The 22,382-nt window shown below is 48.5% G+C and overlaps 1 protein-coding gene across 1 annotated transcript in view; it reads left to right on the top strand.

Moving 5' to 3' along the window:
* The first annotated feature begins 1,767 nt into the window (after nt 1–1,767).
* LOC144115099 (uncharacterized) overlaps nt 1,768–22,382 on the top strand; it is a 40,817-nt gene continuing 20,202 nt past the window's right edge. The window contains exon 1 of the mRNA XM_077649259.1: nt 1,768–1,917. Within this exon, the coding sequence (XP_077505385.1) occupies nt 1,900–1,917 (18 nt within the window). The 5' untranslated portion in view covers nt 1,768–1,899. The remainder of the gene's footprint in view (nt 1,918–22,382) is intronic.

Here is a 22,382-nt window from a genome sequence, read left to right as displayed (position 1 = left end):
CTGCGGGTCTGCCGTGGACCAGAACTGTAGTGCAGTGCATCTGCACCCTACCTTCCTCCATCCGTTCAGCCTGCTGGCGTACTGGTGCCGCGCTATTGTCCAATCCCTCTAACCGATAGGGTCACCCTATACTAAAGCTCGCTAGTATCTTTCTACCCGACCTGCATGGAAAAAGGAGGATAGAGACTCGTGGCAGCTCAAGAAGCACCCCAAATTCATACAGGAATAACTGGGTGTACAATGAAACAGTCTGCTGTGTGGTTATTACCAAAATAAAGTCACCAAAGGAAAATTTGGGGTTCAGGCATGCATGAATTTCGTACGTGCTCAGGAAACCCCAGTGCTTAACATATGGCTCCATCGAAGGGAGATCTCTAGTGATTCGAGTGCAGATGGAGAGGGAAATAAAGAGAGGGAGAGATAAAGCGGTTGCCAGCCTGTTTTACAGATTTTTTTGGACAAAGGGGTGTAGTTATGGCGTACAAAGAACTGCATACGTACAGAATGAAAATAAACAAAAATAGAGTAAACTAGAAACATCACTAATATCCGGAAGGCTAGAAAGAGTTAAGAGAAAGAGAGAAAAAGATTGTAAACTGCTTAGAGCCGTTCTGGATTTGTGGAGGCTGGAAGCTTTCTTTACTCGTGAAGGTTGCGGGTAAAGGGGAGGGGAGGGGGGGGGGGGACTTTCACTCTTTTTCCCATTGCTACTAAATAGCCCTGGAGCTGAGTGGCCAGCTCTGGACTGACTCACAGAGGGAGGTCAGAGGTTTCCTTTTTTTTCAGCTTTTGTGTAGCACTGCCGGCCTTTTATTATTCTCGTACCAGGTTTTAGAAAACATGTTAGTGATTCTCCCTAAAAATCACGCCGAAATTTTGAAACGATAGAGAAGAAATTCTTTCACCATTGACAACAAGAATAAAAATGTTTGCCTGCTTCCGATTCATGCAGTCCCCACATTCTAGCACGGGGGGGTCTCAGATCCCTTGCCAATACTGGTGGGGGGTCCGAGACCTCCCGAGAACCCCTGACTTTAAGCACTGAAGAACCTTACCCCCGCCCCCCAACCCACCAAAAAAGCACTTCAGAATACCCCGGCATTTTGCGGAACCCAATTTTATAACAACTTACTTAAGGGGAAGTGACTCAGCCAGAATTCAACGTTTTTTGTTGTTTTTGTCAAGATGATCCAGTCGGTTCTATAAGGGTTGAAATGCAAACCTCAAGAAAATTTTAGTTTTGTGCGAAGAATTTGAAAGTTTTGGGAAAGTGGGATCAGCGAAGGAAAAGTGCTAGTTAAGCGACATGGGAGCTATTAGTTGAGTATTGTATTGTACAAGGGGGGGGGGGGTGAAAAATGAGGCCGTTTTCTGAGACTGCGATCTCCATTCTCTGATAACGGCTTCTTTACATGAAACGCAAACCCGGGAGCTCAGTTCGCGCTTTCTTTAGTCTTCTTTTTGTCACGGACGTGGAGGATGGCCGCTCGGCTGGAGCGCTCTGGTCTGCATGTGGTCGCCAAGCGGAGCGACACCGCTTTTCTGTGCCTCGGCGGCAGCTTTGCTCCGCAGCTGACTCGGAACGGAGTGTGCACCGCGGGGCCGCTGTGTATCGCTCCTGGTCGCAGTGCGCGGCGGCGGTGGGGCGAGGAGGGCCCAGCCCAACGGGGTCCCCGATTCGAGTGAGCGGCGGCCAGATTAAGGGGGTCAGCGGCCCGCCCCCTCTTCTCGCCTCGCGGCGGCTCGATCGCCGGAGAGAGTGGGCCGGATCCGACCCTGGCCCACCGCGGACGCCAGACACACAGCGCCGTCCCCCCGTGTGCCCAGCTACAGCGCGCGCAGTGCGTGCAACGGCCGCGTACGGGCTGCACCCTGGACCCCGTCTCGCGCACAGCAGCCATGCCTCCACGAACCAAGGTGGGTCCCGTCCAGCTTGCGTTCTCCCGCTGTGCCTGCCCCGATGGCCAAGTGCTTGCGGAGCTTTTCCTCCGGCTGTTAAGCGCTGCTCTTCGGCGTGCGCTCTGTCTGTACACGTATCGATCACGGATAGCAGCGCTCCAACAGACGCCCTCGAAGCAGGTACCACTCAACCGCGTGGAAGCGCAGTGGCTTCGTGCTCTCATAAGCGACTGTCTTTCTCTCAGCGAGGTGGCAGTACAGCTTCGCCCACTTCGTTAGCGTCAAGTCTGTGGAATCGAGCACTGTTGAACACATCAGCACTTAAATCCCTCTTAACTTCAGCGCGTTGAATAGCGCTGAAATTAGAAGGGAGTATTTCTTCTGCACTTTTTGTGAGGTGGTGCCTTTTGTCTTTATTTCACGTAGGTATGATCAGAGTCCTGTATGATGCATCAGAAGATGGGACGACATCAAGACAGGGATGCACAAGGGTTGGGTTGTCTTCTGGTGATGCGCTATATGCTGGAATAAATCCGTGGATCGTCAAGAATGAGGCAATAATTAAACATGCAGCCGCAATCGTTTGCACGTGCAGCAGCTAAAGGGAAAGTTAGGTCTTCATTTTCAAAAACTTAAAAGTGAAAACACACATTATAAAGTGTATTTTTGACCACACTGCGCGCAAAGCGTGTCTATCGATTCACGGACTACTGCATCACCATGGACCCAAAGCTCGAGCCAATGGCTTACAGGCCAGCTGTCACTATAGTTGTGAATTTCGTGTCGCTTAGTTTATACGGGCCAAGTACGCGAACGTTACGCTTGAAAGCTGCACCAAAACTCTCTGCGTCCCATTTCCATGTACACAGTCTTACCGTTGATCCGCAACGTATTAAACCTCAGTGCTGCTATGCAAGCTATTCTCTACCAGCAAAGAAGAACAAACAGAGAATTTGGCCTTAAGGTTGACATCACGGTCATTGTGCGAAGTTTACATTGACATGATGAAGTGCTCCGCTTTCAGTCTTCATACACGTAGTTAAGCGAAGCGCTAGCGTTCATCTTTAAATTAAAATTTACCACGCTATAGTTCACAGAAGTTCTTTGGTTGCAGGGGAAACAGCGAGAGCTATGAGGCTACCGGAGAACAGGATTGAAATTAGCTGTTTACTTTGACCATTTAAGAACACAAAACACCCGATTTTATAAACTAAACCGTACTAATAAAGAAACCTACCTGACTTAACTGCCATCCAAAAGTAGGTTGACAGCGTTTTTTGGTTGTTGTATACTGACTTGTGCTTTAACGTCGGCAGAGTGCCGATAAACACGAAAGTGAAACGATTTCTATAAGCATATGTTCAACTTAGGCCCTCTGGGAAATTTCAGTGTGCATCAGTGTTTTCTTAATTTTTTCTGTGGGTCAAATCCTGCGTGCGTTGTATTTCGGTTTTCTGCTCACAGAACCGTGAGAACGGTGGGACGTTTTTATTTTTCTGTGCTATTAAGGAACCCATGAGTAGTGAGCAGCGTTGACTGACACTGTTACGCGGTCGCACCCTGCATGCTCTCTTGGCTTAACAGGCTTGCCCGTTCAAAGCAACAAAACTTATGGTGTATTCCAGTCGGCAATCCGGATGAGCCCTAAATCCGCGAAAGGGCACAAAATTGGCCTCGGCTGATAATGACTCAGGATTTAAATCCAAATCAGTCATTAAAGCAAGCTTTTTGGTTCGCGGAGCAGCAAAACGTGTAACGGATTTCCGATTAAAATATGCCATCAAATACGTCCCCTATGAGACAAAAATAAACTTGTGCAAAAATCTTCTGAAATATAATGCTACGAACGAAGCGCTAGTCCTAGTGTTTCTTTTAGGCTTCAGTGTATGGGGCCATGACAGGGTGGTATTTTTTTTATTTGATGCCCGCAGTTCTTTTTTCTGACATTTCCCGTTGCACTGCGGTTAATATGTAGTGTATTCCTTGAGCCATTTATAAACGTATTACAAAAGTAAAGGGACTGTATAAATTAAAGATGAAGCATGTGCTGTGCGATGTCAGTGTACATTAAATATCTCCAGGTGGTCGAAATTATTCAGGAGCCCTCCAATACGGCACCTCTTTCTTCCTTTCTTCTTTCACTCCCTCCTTTATCCCTTCCCTTACGGCGCGGTTCAGGTGTCCGCCGATATGTGAGACAGATACTGTGCCTACTCCTTTCCCCAAGAACCAATTTTCATTTTCAAATATGTCCCAACTTCTATTTAAGTGAATGGGAAGCATCAGAAATAGTTTCAACGGATGGATCGGGAGACTATTTGTCCATTTCACTATGTTTAGATATGTTAATCTTGCAAATTTACATTTGGAGAGTGCCAACGGAAACTTTCGTGCAATCGCATGCCATATACCTCTAATTATTAGGCATTAGAAGGACCCGGAATCGCTATAACAATGCAAGCAAAATGTGAAAAATAAGTTTTTAGCCTGTTATTGTTGTATTGAGTAATAATTATATGGTACTATCACACGACTAAATACAGATCTTGTTTTGCTTGTAAGCAAGAATTGCCACTTAACTACAGCGATGTTTACGCAAAGCATACAAGCTCCCTGCACGATGGGATATTTTGCATAATTGCTTTCGTTAATGTTTCACCTTTGATTCCACACATTAGACTGAAGTTGAACTTCCAGGAGGTTGATTTGTCTACTTGCAGAAAGCTGCTTGAACGTTGACGTCTTTTCTCTCGGAAACGTACTGGAATTTTCGCATTTTTTTACGTATACATGTTGTAACATTTTGTAACTAATACCTGCGATTCCAATTTTTCCATCCTTTGAAACATGCAAACCACTCTATCGTGTTATATCGGGACCACCCTCCGCGCAGCCCTCGCTATTTTGTTCCTAAGCTCCCGAGATTTTCGTATAGATTCGCCGATTGGTATAGTAAAAAACCGCGTACATTTCTAACTCTGACGGAAAGCAGGTTTTTCTGCAATGCACAACGATAGTGTGAAAAAAACCTCAAAATATCCATTCAGGGGGAACTTTTCAGAAGGAGGGCGTTAACTCGCTGTAGCTGACGTGGCCACTGTGAGATGTAAATGATTCTCAACACAGAAAGGAAAATTTGATGGTACAGAAGAGAGAGTAAGGGAGGTTGAGGCGAGTAGAGACTACAAGTCAATGCATGATTCTGCCTAGAACAGGCACAAGTACTGCAGTTTGAAAGTGATAACACATTCACAGATTCGAGGCCTTAGAAGGAGTATGCTGGATGCCTATGAGAAAACTGAAGCCCTTTAGACAGGACGCAAAGTAAATAATATAGCAGTTCGTAAATGTGAAAATATCACAGCCCAGTGGAAAATATAGACCTCAAGAGCAGTGGTCATGATTACCGCTTTTGTGATAAATCTGCCATGCATCCGATAAGAGAATATTCTTACATATGAAGCAGAGGCGGCAATGTTGTCTTGGAGCAGAGAAAACATGTCATAAGGCGCCATCACTGCAGTGCTTTTGGGACGCAGGAGGCTGACATGAATAAAGAAATTAAACGAATTAATTGTTTCCAAGTAAATACGTGTGAAGGCATGGGTGTATGCAAGAGCCAAATCAATCGCCTAATGTCAATAAGAGAACCGAATTTCTGGCGGGATAAAAAGAGCGAACGCTCACTAAAGCTGAAGTCGCGAAATGCAAATTTTCACGCGAATAAATTTTAATGTTCTTGTGTATTATTCTTCACAGCAATTTATCGTTCTTGTGTTTAAAAATTCCTTAAGCATTGCTCGCGTCATTTTTATCTCGCTGTCCTAAACTGTCTCCATAAGTTAGACGAGACGAAATGAAATATATTGCATGATTATTTTTATCTTCTTTCTCTCGGTCTCATTTCGTTTTCTTGCTTCGTTATTCACGCTCTAACAACCTGTTTGGCTGCGAGAGCAAACGAGCTGCGGTATCCAGTTATCCTGACGACTCTTCCTGGCCGGGGAACAGTGCTGTCAGGGAAGAGGTGCTGCTTTCGAGGGTGACATGGCGGACGTGTTCCTAGAACACACTGAACTCCCGAGGCGGTGCGTTGTTCTGGTAACCAAATGCTAGATATTTTATTAGTAGCTCACTACAAAGCCGCCGCGGTGGCAGAGTGGTTACGGCGCTCGGCTGCTGTCCCGAAAGACACGGGCTCGATCCCGGCCGCGGTAGTCGAATTTCGATGGAGGCGAAATTCTAGAGGCCCGTGTACTGTGCGATGTCAGTGCACGTTAAAGAACACCAGGTGGTCGAAATTTCCGGAGCCCTTCACTACGGCGTCTCTCATAGCCTGAGTCGCTTTGGGACGTTAAACCGCCATAAACCATAAACCAGTAGCTCACTACACACTGTTATCTATGACACTAGTTGTCATAGAGGTGACCAAGTAATACGCCTTCCAGAGTGTAGTGCTTTGAGCCAGCTTACTAACCACGAAAAGCTCGCGCAGGTTCCATCGACGATGAAAACGCGCTGTAAGCATGCGGTTCCACGAGCAGTTAAGAACCTTCCGTTGCAACAGCCCTGGCTTCGCAATAGCAGAGCTCGGCTAGCTACATGGCATAGCCGCACGTGCGCGCTTATCGTTGCCAACTCTTTCAGTCAGCTGCAGAGCATAAATCACGACACAAGAAAAGAACAACTGCTCTAAATGTTCGCCACCTGCTGACGCAACGTCGGCTGAACTTCGGACGATCCCGGGTGAAACGAAAGCATCCGCTTTCATGTAACAAAACGGCCTTCGATTCATTCAGCTGCCATTAGCCAGCTGTCGGCGGGCGTTCGGCCTGATGGCACTTCCCGCTTTTTTATTCTATCTCGTGTCATATGTGCGAAGTGTTATCTAGGGGGGGGGGGGGGGGGGGGGGGGGTTTAAAATAACCTTTGAGAACGTTATAGGGCGTATTTCTGGAAACAGTCGAATGTTAGAAGTGGAATGGGGTTCAGTTCAATGGATGATGAAAACTTTATTTAAAAACTGGAGGCGTTATTTGCGATGCCCATTTGTCCAGGGTCTTCGTCACGTAGTTTGCAATCTTTTGCGCCTTGTTTCACGCGCTTGCCTGAGCTGCGCTGGGCTCAATTTAGCAGACCAGCGCAGTGAAGTGGCCTGCGAAATTGGAAAAAAACTCGACAGCGTTGTGGTGTGGTCCTTCGTTTCTGTCTTGTGGATCGTTTCATTGCCTGAACCGTTATCAAGTTGTAGAGTTTTCAGGGAATTCAGTGCTGCCGCGTCCAGTAACGGTCTTACGAAAGGTGAAAGGTGACCGGGGTGTAGCATTGCGTACCGTCGGGCCGAAATGAAATGCGACTAGTCATGTGTCGTGTTTTTGTACTGTGCAGCGAGGCATTCTTTTTGAATCGGTTTGCAAAAACACACTTCGCTGGCTCCATTACACACAAACATGAACCACGCTAGTTTTACGGCATACCTGAAAGTAGGAAGGTGAAATATTCTGTTATGTTCACAGGCGCTTTTCGTTTCGTTTCGTTTCGCTTTTCATTTCCGGACTGATAGTACATCTAGAGGTGCCCTGCTTCGCTGGCCGCATTACATTGGCGCAAGTCGGGTATTAAAAGGTTTAGCCTTAATTACTAAAAGCTACTTTCCAACAATTCATTAATGTTGGAGCGCTTAACTCTCAATCACAGTCCTTCATTTATATATTTCTTTTTGGTCTAGTAGGCCTGTATCAAAGTCCCACAGCCTTAATGCGTGTCCAAAAGTGAACCTAAGCTGGAATTATTATTCCGGGTATATAATAACCTGTTTGCATATGCAAAAAGATATGAGAGTAAAGAAACGATGGAAAGAGCCTGTAAGTCTGTAATGTATTTGACATACTTTCTTTTTCTTTAACAAGAAAAATCGCATCCCTTTCCAAAGGAGTAGTATTATCATTTTTGTATGAAGGAGAACAATTCCCGAAAACAAACAGAAACGCAAAAATATCTGTGCATTTCTGTGCCACTGTGCTTACGTTCTCCGAACATGTTATTTTTCGAGCCAATTTTACAGCGGAAGTTGTTTCGTTATCTTTCAGTAAAACGCCGCGAGCGAGTAGTTAGGCACAGCTTGAGGGGGCCTATTTTCTGCTCTAGTAAATGCGCGGCGGGGAATCTGTTCGTTATTTGGGACCATGACTCCAAATAAGTTATCGCAATGTCCCTTCCCAATTCACGAGAAAGCATGCATAATGGGAGGCCTCTCGCATGCACTGTTTTCTTGCACTTTTCGGTTTTCTAGGAGCGAAAAAACGGGTCGGGGTTTTGGCAGAGAAGCCACAAGCCCGAGTGTTCTGTTTTTTTTTCTTGTGCTTTACGGCTTAGAATTACAGTCAAAGCGCGAAAAGTAGCCCCTGCAAAAAGCTTGTCGTCCCTCTCTTCTGAATTTACGGTTTATTTTTCTACTCACCTCATACGTGTACACAGGTATCCTTCGATTAAAGTGGCATACGTTAGGGCTGTGACATGGCGCCATTTATGTAGTCGCCATCACATATGTTCCCCCAGCGAAACAAAAAAAGAATGAATTAATGTAGTTTATTTTTTTTTTCATTTCAACCACTTTCTTATCTTCGTCCCGCAGTACTTTGCAACCGAGGCGTATCGCGAAACATCCGCTCAGCTGACAACGGCATTTGTTTCGCCATGCACTCAAAAACATATGTCACAATGCGCGCGCCATTCCTGCGCGCAACTCTCTTGCGTTCCTCTCTCCTTCCCTTTTTTTTGTCTTAACTTCGTTGCTTGCGTTCGCTTGTTGCGCCTGGGTTTTCCGTGCAGGAAAACGTAGCGAGAACCGCTCTTCGCTCCGCTTGTAATTAAGAAGTCAGTCATGCAAGTGCTCATACGGGCAGCGCGCAATTTTAACAACCCCGGTTTTCCTGCACACCCTGGGTTTCAGGCAGTCGTGTCATGTTCAAAGCGAAAAGAAAAAAAGACAGCAGTGGTGACGCAACCTGGCTCCTCTGAGGAAAGCATTGTTCCGAAATCGCTACTCAGGGGAAGGAAAGAAATTGAAGACGGTTTGGATAGCCTCCTGACCTGTCGGCAGCAAACCGCGGTTGCTCTTCTTTTCCTTTTCTTCTTCTTATTATTATCATTAGTAGTAGTAGTAATAGCAGCAACAGCAGCAGCAGCAGCAGAAGCAGTAGTAGTAGTAGTAGTAGTAGTAAACTTCCTATAAGGTTCTTAAAACGAAAACCATACCATTCAGCCGGCGGAGATACATGCTCCTTCCTCTCTCCCCCACTGCAGTGGTTTCCATAGCTATGTCCCCCGCCAACAACCGCAACCTCTTCCACTGAAAAAAAAAAAAAAAAAATCTTTCTCCGCCGCCCCCGCGATGTTCTATTCCTATTCCTGCTTTCCAAACGCCACCTGTGACCGCTGTCATTGGCGACGCCTACTAGATGGCAGCACTGAAGCAGAGCCCATGCCATAAGCAGCTGCCCGCCTTCAAGGCCACACACTGGTATCCTGTTTCCCCGCGAGGTGGCGACTGACTGAGCTTGTTTTTTCGACCTACATCCGCCGTTCACTGAAGAGTATCGCAGCCAAAAGCAACACAGCCTGGAAATTGGTGGGTGCATTCGCTCGCGCCCTTCTCAAGTGACTGGCAATTTTTAGCCTGCTAACAGAGCTACGAGAGGAAAAAACGCATGATGCGTAAGTGCACAGAGTGTTGCGATAATTGTTCCAAACAAATGGCTTTTCAGCCGCCTGCGAAAACAAAAGAATGCGATGGGAAAAGAACGCAGAATACGTGCAGCACATACGGCGTCGCCGCTCCGTTTGAGCAGTTGGAGGAAAGGCTTGTCCAAAATCCGGCTGAAATAGAAGCAGACTATGCGAGGCCGAAAAAGAGACAATAAGCTGGCTTCTTTGGTACGCCGCGGCTACCCGGACACGGTGGGAAGGTACACAGCACAACTTTGGTATGCAGCACTTGGTGCGCCGGCCGGCTGCGCCATGGACAGTGTGGGTTTTTCGTGAAGACAGGAGCGAGTCGACGCATTTAGCAACAGGCGAACTAGCACGCTGTGTCCATTCTTGTCGTCTTCACGGCCAGCCAGATTCGGAACTCGCGCCTGCACTTGGTGCCGCCTGTAACTACAAGCAGTGTTGTGAATTAAGCGATGGTCAGTCGGTGACTGAGCCACATGCTGCTTATTATGAAAAAAAAACTCTCTCAGCCGGACAGCCTCACGCCACCACCTCCATTTCTCATTGCGTGGGAGCGAGTTGAACACACAAAAAAAAAACGAACATTGTGAACCTGAATAGCAGAACCTGCCTGCGCGTACTGCGACTACAACCGGTGACTGCGTCGAGCCGGTCGCTTTGTGCAAGTAGTTATCGCGCTCATATCAGACCGATTTCACAAAGCTCAATGCGCATGCGCGTGTTTACGGAGAGTAGCGAAGTGCCATCTTGGTTGTAGTCGTTCGTGGCGCCGTCTGCACGTCAGCCCACTTTATTTGTCATTGGCATTGTACCCGGCCGCAGTAGATTTCCGCCGTTTTATTTATTGTGCTGAGCTAAGGGAAACAGAGGCGCCACTACGGAGTTTCGAGTGGTGCAGTGCTAATCGCGGCAGGCGCAGTGCTGAGAGGATATTGAGTTGCTGCAGGGAGAGGAGTGACCGGGGCGGCCACGCTGCGCTAGTTACTCGAACCTCGTTGTTAGAAGTGTTGCAGGTGACAATGAAAACGCGCTTGACCGTCGCTTTTGCTCGTTTTTCAAGCAGATCATTTCTACGCATAGCGATGCGCGCGTTTTAACGTCTTCAAAAGTGTTTACATTTCTTGTCGCCGCATTTCGCCGCGCTAATTTCGCTGTATCCATCTAGTCATTCACGATAGCGTGTCACAGTACGTTTGCTGTCGTTATTTTCTCATCATAGTCCTTTCTGAAAACTGGTCACGCGGTAGATTTTTTTTATTCATAAAAACATAAAAATATATTCACGCAATGCTTGGCGGGTTACCAGCAGGAAAGCTGAGCCGTGCGAGCGAGCTATGCTGTTTTTTTCTCTAAGTAGAGTTGGGACAAATGCTTTTGTTCAGTGCAAAGTGAGAAAAGGAGAAGACAATTGGGGTGGTTCAAGTCTGAACACGTTGGCTGGTGGATAAGCATTAGATAGCCGCTTTTTTTTTCGGAATAGTGAGTTGCTAAATGCCGATATTACGTATGCTCAAAGACCGACGTGTAACAAAACGTCAGGAATTATTCCACATTTGCACGGTTTTGCAGTCACGCTTTCACATTCCATGAAATACAGGAGCACTGTCGCTACTATGGCAGCTTGAGGTATCAGGAGTGAATACGCGCATCAAGCGTACACATTGTGGGTTCCTGAATACGAAAAAAAAATTTCGCCCAGTTGTTCACCCACAATCTTACATTGGCCAGAGATCGCTGCAAAGGCGGCTTGGCGAAGCAGCACGAAGGTGAATCCGACCGCCTCCTTGTTGGCGGTTTAAGGGACTGCCTCAGAGCTGAGCGGAAAAGACATTTGAGCGCTTCAGACCTTTAAAATTTACCATTTGCCAATGGGCACCGATCAACAGGGACAAGGCTGCAAACTGCGCCGAGCAGGACTTCTTCAGCTGCCTCTCATGACGCTCTATCTTGGGGACCTTTTCTTTTTGAGAAAACAAAAATCAGGGGTCCTGTGTTTCGCGCAGTTGTCGGAGCACATAACACCCCTCAAGTGAACCCACTGCTCTCACAAACTCAGCATTCACGCAGAGAAACATCGTGTGGACAGGACTGCTTCTCGCGCGTACGCCACGCACCGCGCCGACGCGGCCGCCGGCTGGAGTGCCACAACTCCCAGAGTGCATCGCGCTGGGAGATGGGACGCGAAGGATTAGGCCACGTCTCAGAGAAAGGGAGCTGAGATTGACGCCCTCACAGCAAACCTCCATGACAAAGCGGCCTCTGATAACACCTGCAATGGGCCGCATAAATAAAGCGTGCGCCTACGCAGGGACCGATGCGCCAAATATAGCAGTCAAGTGAGTGAAAAGCGCGGGGAAAGATAAGCGACATATCGGTCATCATCATTAGTGATATCGTAGAAAACTAACGTACCAAATACCGGCCGACAATGCTCCAACAAATTGCGCGAGTGGGCAGCATAGGACAAAACGAGATGCCGAGAGAGGTGTAGGGATGGAATAAGAACCATCAGGTGCAAGGGATGGAGGAAGCTGATACAGGACAATAGCAGTTGGAGGTCTTTGTCTCGCGACGGACGCAGATAACGAGCAATCCGTTGTGGTGGCGGCGATGAGAGATATCGGTTCTGCTCTTGAGAACGGCTGTATGGAACATTGGTAGTCGCTACAGGCGCCACTGACAGCGTACGGATGTCACGTACACTGTCGCCAACGGTACGCAGAGAGAACTGGTCGCGAAGAGTGGCCCTGCATGCCGCTAACGACAGACACGCGAAGGCAAACACGGAACCGGGAACTACGAGGGCAGAAAAAAACAGCGGTCTTTGTTTTTGTTTTTTCGACACACAGAGAGCACCAATGAAGAGGCAAAACCCGCATATATTTAGCGGCAACAAGACGTTTGCTGCACCACAATTCTCGGAAAGGACATAACGCTTTTTGCCGCCCTAGTAATTTATTATACGGTTAATTTGAAATATTTTAGTACAAAAGGCCAAGCAGTTCATCTTACGGGACAGAATTTCTGTTACAGGTACATCACCAAGTGCCAAAGAATAAATGTCACATATCATTCCGAGGCAGAATCTATGGGGCTTGGCATCGAAACTCATTTACATTATGCATGTTTAGTAACTTGATTTTCCAGCTCTCGAACGAGTAACTGGGATGCCTTAAAAGGCTACAGCAAGTCCCATCGACGCAGTGAGAGGGAGTAAATGAGCTACTAGAACTTTCAACTATTTCGACTCCGTTTTTCCCTCACCACAGCGGCGACGCATTTGACAATACAGCGCTGTAGAAAACATGGCACGCCTCTGAAACCAGACTTCAACTTGTTTTGCTGCTAAAACTCTGGTTCCGCGAATAAATTTTGCTTAGCTGGAATTATTACAAACTACACTTCATCTGTGTTCGTTCGGAGGCCCTGAGTGATTTTCAGGCCTTGAAAGCCATTTCTCGGATACTGAACCTTGAACGCGTAAAAGCACACTGTTCTGTTAGCTGTCGCCTATCATGAACTGGACATGGGTGGCAGGCACTTTTATTCACAACATGTCTGAACAAGAGCCTAGATGTTTAACACAACGCACCCTCCATTCGATAAAGGATATATATCCCGCACTCAGCCCAGTACACCAAGAAAAACGGCTTGCCAATGCCCTGCGGCCTCTCTTCAAAGGGGGGAAGCGATATCTAGATGGGAACCACGCGGAACTTGCCTCTGAAGCACCGTTTAGCCGCGGTCGTAATTATTTCCTGTTCCCACGGCGGAGAGTGAGAGTTGGCACTCTCCCGGCAAATCAACGCTGCACACGCGCGACGGATCTAGCGATCCAAGAGGAGAGATAGCGCCCCCTCCACCCACTTGCCTCCTCGAAAAGAACTCTTCTCTCTTCGTCCAAGGAGCGCTCTCACGGCGGCTGCGTGTGGGCGCGCGGCTATCCGCTGCAGATACGCGCTCCGAGGCGGGCTGCACATGAGAAGCCAAGCGAACGGCTGACCAGCGGCGCCGTTCCCCGAGAAGCCACAACGGGAGAAAATCGCGTTACACTCAGCCGCCGCGCACGCATGCCGCTGGAAGCGAACCAGACAGAGCAGGTCGATGCGCACCGCTGCACCAAATCGGACGGCTGTCCACGGACGGCCACGCGTGTGGGTGGCCCTGTTCCCAGCATGCGGCGATGCCACAGACACGAGATTGGTCCATGAGCTCTGGTGTGTGCACATGCCCCATAGCGCATAAATATACGCCCGCCCGCATGCTGCTGGCCCAATGGCGATGTGGTCACGCGGGCGGGGTGCTCTCGGGCACTGAGGGCGCAACTTGGCAGGGAAAGGTATGGTCATAGGAGAGGCGCTGCGACTGCGTCCGACCGCTGGGCGATGATGGATGCACGCGCGCAGGTGCGTACAGTTTGGCCTCGTTGGCGTCACTCTGGCCTGATTCGAGCCGAAGCGACATTGCGTCGGCAGTGGCGGCTGACCAAGCTCTCTCCCAAGTTGCTGCTTTTTCCTGAGCTTTAGAAAGACTGTCCCAGTGCAGCTGAACATGACGATACCGCTCACTTCCAAGCGATAACTTGAAAGTGCTACTCTTTTTTAAAGATAGCTATCACATATTTTGCCTATTTTATAGTAATAATTATTAGTAATATCGGTAACGGGTAGCATGTTCCGTCTACGCTTCGGTCACAGTCTGGAAAGGGCTTATTGCGCTTAGAGTTAGCTCCAAGAGGAAGCGATATACCCGGAGGCGGAAATAGGACGTTTCGGCGTTCCTGATACCCTATTTCAATGGCATGGTCGCACACTAAGTGTCCCCAAGAATGGCCACACCTTGCGCAGCCAGCCGCCAGGCGCCTAGAAGGAACTGACAACAGCTTCTTGGTTGTTCTTTTTTCTGGCACATTCACCTTAATATTTTTTTTTTTTGGGGGGGGGGGGGGGGGGGGGGAGCTGCAGAAAATACTCCTGTGGCGCAGGAGGTGAAAACAACTTCATTGAAAACTACCATATGACACCTCATCACAAAGCCCCGGTGAAATCTTGATGGGAATGTGACTGCGCAGCCGTTTGTAATGCTCATAAAGAAGGTGAACCCGCAGTCCATTGTCCAAGATACATAGACAAAGAGGGACAAAAATTATTATGGGACGATAAGAATAGCGGAAAATGAAGTGTCGCTGGCCGTACCGGCAAAGAGGAATAGCAAGAAACGAAGAAGGCAGCAGCAAGACTTCGACAGATGGCAGAGCACGCCCTTTGTCAGTGCTTCCGCATTGAGACAACTTGGCTACCAGAGTTCCAGTCCACCGGAGAGGTCGCCGGACAAACCAACGCGCCAATTTGCGCCATAGTCAACACGTACCATGTATTCCTGAGGCGTAACCGCAGAGACGTATTAACTTTGCCAGCCCCTCCACAAGAAGAGCCGCAAGTGTTTTCCCCTGTGAAAAGAGGAGGAGGAGGAGAAGAACTTGAATGAAACAGGAGGGGTCTGTCTGGCTGTCGGCCTGGCATGCTACTCCAGGTTAGGGTGAAAGAAGAGAAGCGTAGGGAAGAGGATGGTGAAAAGAAAAGGAACAGAGAAAAAGAAAGGGTGAATGAAAAAATCGTCATACCAAACACTGTACGGGCGAACAGTGAAATCACCAGACAGATACGAATATTGACCAATTCAGGAACTCAGCTTCTCTGGTCCTGTTCCGAAGCGTACAAGTAATTGAATTCGTACAGCCAGACAGGCCATTAACTTGGTTTGGAGAAATCGAATTGACGTGGCTGCTGGACTCCAGACGTGACGAGAGCTTCTCGGGAAGCGGTGGCGGCCAACACCTCAGCCTTGGCGCTCAAGGACAGACGCGGCCACTGCTGGCACCATGTGAGATGACAGAAGTATCGGATAAATGCCTACCCCCCAGTATTGTTAAGACGCTTCACTGACTCTCACACATGAAGAATGAGTTCAGCTGCAAGCTGCGCCACTAACACGCAAACAGCATGCCAGCGCCCCTTATCGGAGTATGCTTTCTAGCGCCCCTCATCTCACGATTGAACGCCAATGTTCTTCGCCTTCGTAACCATCATACGGTGTACGGAAGGTCTGTGTAATGGGTGGTAAAACTATACCATGTGGATGCATGAATCTTCGCAGGCTCTTCGATCCATCTCATCGGAGGTGAGAGCTCTAGCGTGGTGGATGACTGTGCGTGGTCGACACCAAATTATTCAAGCATGCTGGCGGCTTGAGACGCCAGTTGCGCAATTCATGCAGAATGACGGCACAAGAAAAAAAAGGACACAGCTGCTCGCGCAGCACTCCACCCGATTCCCTGCTCCACAGTTCCCTCTCCCGCTCAATTAGCCTCCCGGAGCGTGACACGCGAGACTGCTCCAGAAATCGCGCACCGCCCACTTCCAGCAATGGTTCCCTGCACAGACAAAGGGCCACCCCACGCGCAGTTCCTCCCGGTGTACGTCATAACAGTGGGGTCGAGCGAGCCTCTGACGGCCGCTGGAACTGCGCGAGCGGCGGGCCGCGGAGAGTCCAGACTTAAAGGGAACATCCAACTCTACGCGTTTTTCGCGAGCAGCAAGGCCAGCGGGAGCGGTGTAGCGTGTGCGGCTCGCTTCCTGTCAACAACGGCCCGAGTCGCTTTCAGCGTTCGCGCCTCTGTATACGTGCGCAGTTTCGTGCCTCGAGTACGAAATTCCAGCCAGGGTGCGTGCAGGGTGCTTTGAGGCGGCGACGACCCTCCCCTGCACGCGTGCACCGCCGAGGCTTTCGCCCGTCGCAGAGGCCACAAATCTCGCGCCGCTTGCTTGCGAAACGCCCATACGACGCGACGTCTCGGGACGCAGTCACTGCACGCGGTCGCGGTTTCCTTCTTCCCGCACGGGACGGAAGAGGTGCTGCTTTACGGTCCGTGCGCGGCTTGCGCCACGGCGCTCCCTCGCTAACAATTGCCGCTTCATTCCCCGCCTGTCGGGTTCCAAGTGGCAACGTAACGGACACCGTCTCAACATTTGACCGACGTCCAATGACGCCGGCGTGTGTCTCACTCTCGCTAGTGAACAGAGTGGTCGAGCTCTCGGCACGAGCTCATGAACGTCAAATACGGCGCATGGACTCGCGATAGGATCGCAGCATTGTTGCCAGCGTGGCGAAACATCGCGCAGGTTGCGGCGTGCTGCCTCGAGCCTGGCCCCTGCCAGGAATAGAAACGCGGGAGCCTTGGCCACTGCAAAAAAAAAAAAGTGAAGTGCTCAGCGCCTGCCTGGACGGAAGCCCTGCCCAGCGACCTTCGTGGCTACTTCAACTGCATGTGCTACTGTAATGCTCGGTCGCCGTCCTCGAGTTAAAGTCAGCTGAAAGTAAGGTTTCGCGTTCGAAGCAGCAGCAGCGCAAAGACGACCTTTTTTTTTTTCAAGCTACGTAACTGCATGTTGCGAAAAATGTCGAATCAGTCCGCCCCGGAGAGGTCTTCGGCGCTAGCTGCACAATTACGTTTGTTTATGCGTCGTCAGTGCCGCTGCAGTTTCAAATCTTTCTCTTCTTATTAAAAAAAAGTGATTCTAGAGCTCCCTGAAAGGAATTAAGGTATGCAGAGAAATTAGAGACCTATTTAGTTTTGAGTTATGCGGGCTACCTGCTTCTTACAGTACGGCAAATGGAGCCCTAAACTAAGGGCTCCACCCCCTGGTGGCCTATAGCATCAGTTTATAATAAAAAAATTTCGGTCTCTCTATTGTCTAGCATTACTTGTATTAAAAGCCCGCTGCAGTGGATCGGTGGCTATGGTGTTTTGCTGAGCACGAGCTCACAGGTTCTTTTTCCGGTGGCATGTTATATCCAGATACATTGGCATGGTCCTTCGACTAGCCAACATTGTGATTTTAGTTGCGTGCCTTTGTAATGCACTGGGATATTATGGCAGCTACCGCTGCTTGGCGCAGTCGTCGGTGTTGTCCCCGTACGTGTATTCTTTACTTCTTCCCTATTCCGGACGGGGAGGGGTAAATGGGAGAGGAAGAGAAGAGGAAGGCGCGGAGGAGGGCAAGACATCTGGTGGCGCGCGGGGAGAGTGGTGCACAGAAATTCCCGAGAGGCGGAGCTCGTTCACAACTGGCGATAAAGCGTAATGCACAGGACTACAGTGCCCAGAATACAATCTAGGCACGACGGACCGGACTGTGAAGAAAAATGCCCCGCGACTAGTGACGTGTCGATCGTCCGGGAGCAGCTCGCATACACACGGCGAACCGCGAGAGCAGACGACGGATCAGGTGTACCGGATAGCTCTCGAAATCGCTGTCCTCTTCACTCTCCGCGCGCTCTCTCGAGGAGTGAGACAGGTACTGCACCCAACTATACCACAACTGCCCCAGCGCAAAGGAAACGGACAGGCGACGGCACCACGAGAACCATGCAGATTTGTTGGCGCAAAAGCGCCCTCATTGAGTAAAAAAAAACTTAATTTTAATTGTTGCCACACTCAAGAGTTTTGCTTCTAGAAAGTCAGCCGACCACCTCCATAATCCGAGAGGAAAATGGCGATCGCCTTTTTTTTTTTTTGCCCACAAAAGTCCACAGCAGTGGCCGCAGCAGTGATGATGAAACCACAAGCGACGACGTGGGCCCGTGGCACATGTCACAGCTCTGTCATAATAAACACAATCGCCGTGCCGATATGCATCGCTTCACCATTTCGTTTCCTTCGCGAAGCAGCTAGCGCTAAGCACTCGCCGTGCGGCTGTGGTGAGCGGTTTTTTTTTTCAGTCTTTACTTCCTTTCAAGTCTCACACCATGTTTACGTCGGTTTTTTATCATACAAGAGAAAATACTTCTAATGGAACTCTACCGCCACTACTTCCAGGAGAAGTTCCAGCAAAGGGAGCAAGATATAATCCTCGGCCAGCTCATGCTGCGTTGAACTGCGTTGATTATATCATCATGGGTGTGGATGTGCATAGATGGGCAGATATAATGAGGGCGGATTTTCTAGCTTCCATGAGCGAGAAACTTTCCATCGAAAAGCACATGGCCCCCGTTTTTTTCGATGAAGCAAGTCCAAGAAATGCATTGTGCAAATAACCCTCTCCCCACCCACCGCTCCCCCTATGAGTTTCTCACAAATCGACACCTATCTACGTACCAGAAGCAGCAGCCTACAATAAAGCGCACATATTAAAATGAAAAAAAAAAAGAAATGAGGCGGTTGTATATTATCAGCTAAAAAAAAATAAAATGACTTGCAAATCCTATAAAAGAAGTTGCAAGGAGCAGCCTACTTTGAGGGTGAGGAATTAATGCAGCAGTAAATAATTAAATGTATGCAGCAGATTCAAGTAAGCAGGAAGAAATGAGTTCTTGCGGACGGAAGACGCGGTACAGGATTTTTATCGTCAGACAGTGCTCCTTCGACGCAGACAGGTTACTGAACGTTTGCTACTTTCTCGCGCCAAAAAGTATCTCCCGTAAGAAAGTGATGCAACAAAGTTAGTGGTGCAAAAAAAAAAAGATCTTTGTCAGTGCCGGCAACGTTTTGTATCAACCGCTTCATTTCCGTCTGAATTACCTAGGGCTGTCTTCATGAACTCGTCCGTGTCGAGTTCCGCCCAGTGTGCTCGAGAATTGGCCAGACATTTCTAACATATGTAGAACCTCTTAAACACGCTGCGTTCATTTTTCGCCGAACGCTCAAAAATCTTTTAGGAACGCACTAGAACCACGCGTTAAAAATTACCACGTTGCGTGCTGTGAGTGCGCCCTAAAGGTCACGATCAGAGAAACATCAACCAGTTCCTTTTCGCAACCTCGCACTCGTGATCGTTCCTCTTAATAGTACTGTGCTTACTGAACTGTGATGTTCGCCTTAATTAACACGTGCATCTAATGCGGATATATTTATGTTTAGACACATTCAGGAGAGTCGTTTTACATTAAAACGAACACTCTCACGGTCAGTTCGCAGCACCATGCGGTTTATGCAAGCATACATTTCTACATATATAACAAACAATTGTTGATATGTGGTCTGATATTTGATGTCGCATCAGCATTGAGAGAAAAGTGTTCGAAGAGCTGCAGTGACTGATCCATCTATCGCGCGCAGCGGAACACAAAGTGACGTGATTTTAACTCACAACATTCTTTTCCACTCGGTGACAAATGACCAATTCAGTTGTATTAAATAATTTAAGCCTGCTTTGAACCTTCTTTATGAACCGATGGCGCGCAAAATTAACATATGGCATGTTTGTGCGCGTGCTCACGTGATATGACTCAGCGTTAAAATTTATTCAAATTTGCTTTCCATTTTTGTTAGCGAAACCTAAATTGTGTCGGTGATGTGAAAGAGCTTGTCTGCACAAGGTCTGCCAGTGAGCAGGCACCTTCGATCATTGCCTTATTGGGATCTGGATTTTCGCATCTCTGAACAGGCTATGGATGATGCACTTGAATCATCGCGCTCTAGCTATGAGTTCATCCTTTCTCCACCCATTCCTTCTAGTGAAAAGGAAGCATGCCAGCTTATAAAGCCGTTCACTATAATATATTGTCGCGGACTAGAAGACGACAAAGTGGGCAGTGGCGCACCACGGAGTGCTCGCGCCGTCCGCCATGAAAATCATTCTGTAGCCATCTGTCATCTCATCTCATTCGTCAGCTTGCCGCCACGTAACAATATGACCGTCTTTAACCCGTTGTGGACGTTTATATACGCACACATTGTGAACAGGAGTCCCATGCGGCAGCTGGCCGTTGCAAACATGTAATCGGTGCTGTTGCAAGCCAACTAATTAGAGTCCACTACCATCTCTCGGCAGCCATTCTCGCCATCACGCCAAGTGCAGTGTCGGAAAAATTGTTTCTAAATTTAAGCGGGGCATGAAGTCGATTAAGTGGAAATCACGAAAAATAAAAACCCCTGATCAATAACTGGCACCGCACATTCTGGGCTTATTTATACGCACTCCCCATTTCGAAAGCATCATATTAATATTACAAGCAAGAAAATCAGGACGCTGCAGTTTTTTTTTTCAATGCGGAAGCAATGCTAGCGCTTCATTTTGGTGAAGAAATGAAGGAAAAGCAAAAAAGCGTCGTGTTTTCCGGACATGACACTGTTGCCTTGCTTTTGTATTTCATAACATACTCTCAGAGATTGTGCACAAAAAATATATCATTGACAAGACTTCCCTTTGCTAAGGCTGCTCCAGCCCTGCAGCTCCGGCTTCCGTCCCGGACCCGATGAGGCCAGGAAGCCCTGTTAAGCAGACAGGGGTTTAGTGTGGCCGGTAATAGCCTTCGCCTTTACGCGCACAAAATGGGATAAGGGGACAGCGTGCAGTGCGCAGTGTGCCTCAGGCGTAATCCGAATGCTCGTTTTGCGACCTGCCGCCAAGAGCGGCTGCATGAATGCGGAGGCTTTGCCGCAGCCGTTCCTCTGCTCACGTAGAATAGAAATCTGCCCTTTCAGATGGAGAGGTGCTTCCTGGCGCTTGCGCGCACTTGAGGTCCATCCAGCGCGCACGAAAGACGATCTTGAGTGGGGCACAGAGAGAGGCTGGGATGTAACCAGGCACGGGTCCAGTTTGCTACCCCGCAAATGGAAGCGGGGAATGAGGCGACAAAAAGAAGAAAGCGCGAGCGGAGAAAAAATACAGCGCACACACGGAAGGGCCCGAGCCGACAATTCCCATGAGACCGGCTATGCGATTTATAAAAGAGAAATTCTGTTTTCTCTCCGTTAAGATCCTGAGTTGATGACTGCGTTATATTTTTAAGACCTTGCTCCCTCTCTTGTTGCAATATATTGTTTTTCGAAACACTGAAAAAACACGAAATTGGAACCGAAACTGGGCTGCGCGCCCTAAAGTGGTGCTTTGTACGAAGCAGAGGTAACGTCATCAACTTTATCAGCAGAACTCGCCTGCGCGCGTTAAACGGGTAAAGTAACTGGAAGCGACGACCCTTTCATGGAATGTCTAAAAAAAGCAAAAAAATGACAGACGCTCAGATGACCTGACGCGACGAACAAAGTAAACAGAATTCGTTCTTATGATGGTGTCTTCCCATTCGATGCTATTCTATTTGATGCTTTTCACTTTTGCCGCATCCCATTGTCTGAATGTTGCAATTAATTTCACTTTACTTTGGATGGCTTTCTGGAGCACTAATGATTTATTTTATGCGTTTACGTTTGTTGTATTATGAGCATTTCGCTTTGGCGCACCGCGTTGGATGAGCCGATGACGCGCTTTCGTTGACATGATCCGCTGACGCACGCTAGGTTTCGACCAATGATTTCTGCGCCGCTTGCCCTCCGTGGTTCTCGCGCCCGGTTCCCCCCCCCACCTCTTCCATCGTGCCTCTCGTAGGGGAGCGGTTCTTGCGCTCGGCTGGCTGCTGGCGCCTGAGACTTCACTGGCGGCCACGCAGACACACGCCGATGTTTTAGCCTAATGGCACTGATTCTATTTACGCAGCAAAAAATCCACAATGCTATCGTCCACCAAGCACGGAGTGACTATTTGCAGGTTGATAACGTTTATGACATCACAAACGCAAGGGCACGAAATGGGAGAATTTATAACTAATTTGCGCAGAAACACGATAGGGCACGGATGCGAAATTTGGCACAGGTGATCACGAGAGGTGGCCACACATGATGTGCACATTGGAAATGCGCATTTGCGCTATCTTAGACAACGGGGCATAAAACTAACGATGTTATCCAGTCC

This window comes from Amblyomma americanum, chromosome 1 (assembly GCF_052857255.1).
Source record: "Amblyomma americanum isolate KBUSLIRL-KWMA chromosome 1, ASM5285725v1, whole genome shotgun sequence".
In the NCBI taxonomy this organism is placed as follows: Eukaryota; Metazoa; Arthropoda; class Arachnida; order Ixodida; family Ixodidae; genus Amblyomma; species Amblyomma americanum.
The sequence above is the reverse complement of the archived record's forward strand: the minus strand, read 5'-3'. Positions and strand labels throughout refer to the sequence as shown.